This window comes from Triticum aestivum, chromosome 2B (assembly GCF_018294505.1).
Source record: "Triticum aestivum cultivar Chinese Spring chromosome 2B, IWGSC CS RefSeq v2.1, whole genome shotgun sequence".
NCBI lineage: Eukaryota > Viridiplantae > Streptophyta > Magnoliopsida > Poales > Poaceae > Triticum > Triticum aestivum.
This window is the reverse complement of record NC_057798.1, coordinates 26,913,322-26,915,517: the sequence shown is the minus strand read 5'-3', so window position 1 is coordinate 26,915,517 and position 2,196 is coordinate 26,913,322. Positions and strand designations below refer to the sequence as shown.

Genomic DNA, 2,196 nt, shown 5'->3' with positions numbered 1-2,196 from the left:
TAGATTTGCCATCAAGGTAGATAAAAAAGGTTCCGCGTTCTGTTAAAGTTGCCATGATTTTTACTCTAAAAAATGCCACCCAAAACAAATGTGTCATGATCATGAGACCATCTTGTAAGAAACTGCCATCATTTCAATCTAATGATTTCCGAATACTTATGTGATGCAACCATGCCACATGGCAAAATGCCCATGATATGGATCTATTTTTGCATTAAAATTGTCGTGGACAAAAAAATCAACAAATTCCCATGTTGTGTATAACATGCCTACACTGTCCACTTCATTTTCACCAGCCACTGCCCACTGGATTTTCATGGAAAATCCACTACATAAATTTCCTTGGCTGCAAAATCCATTGTCCCCTGGATTTTCAGCTGAATGAAACCCGTTATGGGAGAGGAATCGAGCAAAAACCTCACCAGCATATATGACGACGTCTGAGTCGATGATGGCGCCCGTGTTCTCGAACCGGCTCATGTCCTAGGTCCACGTACACCCTACCTCGATTGTTGGAACCTCGACGCCGCCAAAGACTTGGCCTTCACGGTGGCGGCCGGCGCAGAGGCAGGACCGGCTACCACCATAGCAGAGGCCATGGTGCTTACCCGTTAGTCGTAGTGGGGGAGGGATCCTCCTACGTCAGCTTGGGCTGCGTCTCAACGGGGGCCTCCCCTGACAGCTCCGAGGCAGTGGTGGGTATGGAGGCATTACACCAGCCCGCGCATTACACCAGCCCACTGGACATGGCGAGGAAAGTACCACGCTGCCCAGAGCCTTTCATCATCATTCCACAAGACAGAGGCTCGGCACCGTGGTGCGGAGACGGAGAAGGACGCCGCATAGTAGACTCCCTCGTCGTGGGAACGGCCGACAGGTGGATCGGTGCAGCGGCGGCGGGAGCACAAATGGCGAATTCGTGGGTAACCTCAAGCCAGTTCGTCGAGAACTTGCAAATCCGCAGGTTGGCTGCCGAGTTCACTGAAAGCTATTCGGAGGAATATCGAAGTCGGGTGTGGCTATCAGATTGCTTTTAGACGCGTGCAGTGCGATCCAATGGCTAAAACAACGTTCAATTGGAAGTGCTAAAATTTGGATGTCAGGTTTATAGAGCTTCCATTTTTTTTAATGGAAAAGGACGACCAGACACTCGCCTCTACACCATACCCATGCACACATCCATAATACAACTTTAAATAAACGTCTGTAATATCAATTGTATATCAACCACGTATGTCCCTGGGAAAATATTTGGCGCGTTTTTACTACATACATCCCGATCGTGTAAGTAACGGTAGGTTGAGACATAGTAGGTTTTCTCGGGCTCCCATGAGCCAAGAACACCACGTCCACCTTCACTATCCGCCGTCCAGAACAAATTAGCACGTACGCTCAGCTGTCGTAGGTGCGGCACTCGTCGGTCTCGGGGTTCTCCTTGCAGTAGTTCTCGAGCGGGTCGGAGTCCTTGAGCTTGTCCCGGGCGTGGCTGGCGGCGGCGCTGAGCTCCTCCACCTCGTCCCACGCCGCCGCGCACTCCCCGCTGGCGGCGTCCTCCGAGCACGTCTCCTGGGCCTCCTTGATGCTGTCCGACATCTTGTCGGAGATGCCCGGCGGCGTGGCCGGCCCACCCGCCCTGCAGGAGAGGGCACCGCTGCCACGGTACGCCGTCGGGAAGGTGACGCGGGCGGCGGCCACCTGAGGCCTGGCGAGGACGTCGCCCCTGGCCGTGGGCGCGAAGGTAGACAGGCTCACGTTGGTGAGCGCGGACGCCATTGCAGGGTGTGGTGGATCGACGGAGATTTTATGTGGTTAGGCTGTAACAAGTTGCTGCGTTTGATGCGGTAAGGTTTGTATTTATAGCTCTGGTTGGGTGCTTGGGGAGGGAAGCTCTTTGGTGCACTCGTTTCCTATCACGTTTGGGCGTTTGGCAGGGGGAAGCTTTTACGTGCACCCGTTTCCTATCACGTCTGGGCCAATCGTTCTGGGCCACGTCGTCTCGTCTCATTGGAGATATTTTTCAGGCAAGCAACTGGAGCGTGGGAGGAAAGATCTTTTCTACTTGTCCACGATTGGCAGGAGGAGGAAGTGAGTGATTTTCATTTTGACACGAAAAACCTGTATTTGTGAACGCGTTCTTGGATTTATGTTGGTGAGAAAACCCGTGTTGGACACGAAATGTATACGAGGTTCATGTTG

At 52.6% G+C, this 2,196-nt stretch overlaps 1 protein-coding gene across 1 annotated transcript; it reads right to left on the bottom strand.

Moving 5' to 3' along the window:
• Positions 1–1,197: 1,197 nt before the first annotated feature.
• Positions 1,198–1,844, bottom strand: LOC123043233 (calvin cycle protein CP12-2, chloroplastic). Its single transcript, XM_044465615.1, has one exon. It carries the CDS (start codon positions 1,771–1,773, stop codon positions 1,393–1,395), a length of 381 nt encoding a protein of 126 aa, XP_044321550.1. The 5' UTR covers positions 1,774–1,844; the 3' UTR covers positions 1,198–1,392.
• Positions 1,845–2,196: the final 352 nt, after the last annotated feature.

What these genes read in the sequence shown, in the direction of transcription:
- LOC123043233 (XM_044465615.1), bottom strand. Translation starts at nt 1,773, where the DNA reads ATGGCGTCCGCGCTCACCAACGTGAGCCTGTCTACCTTCGCGCCCACG.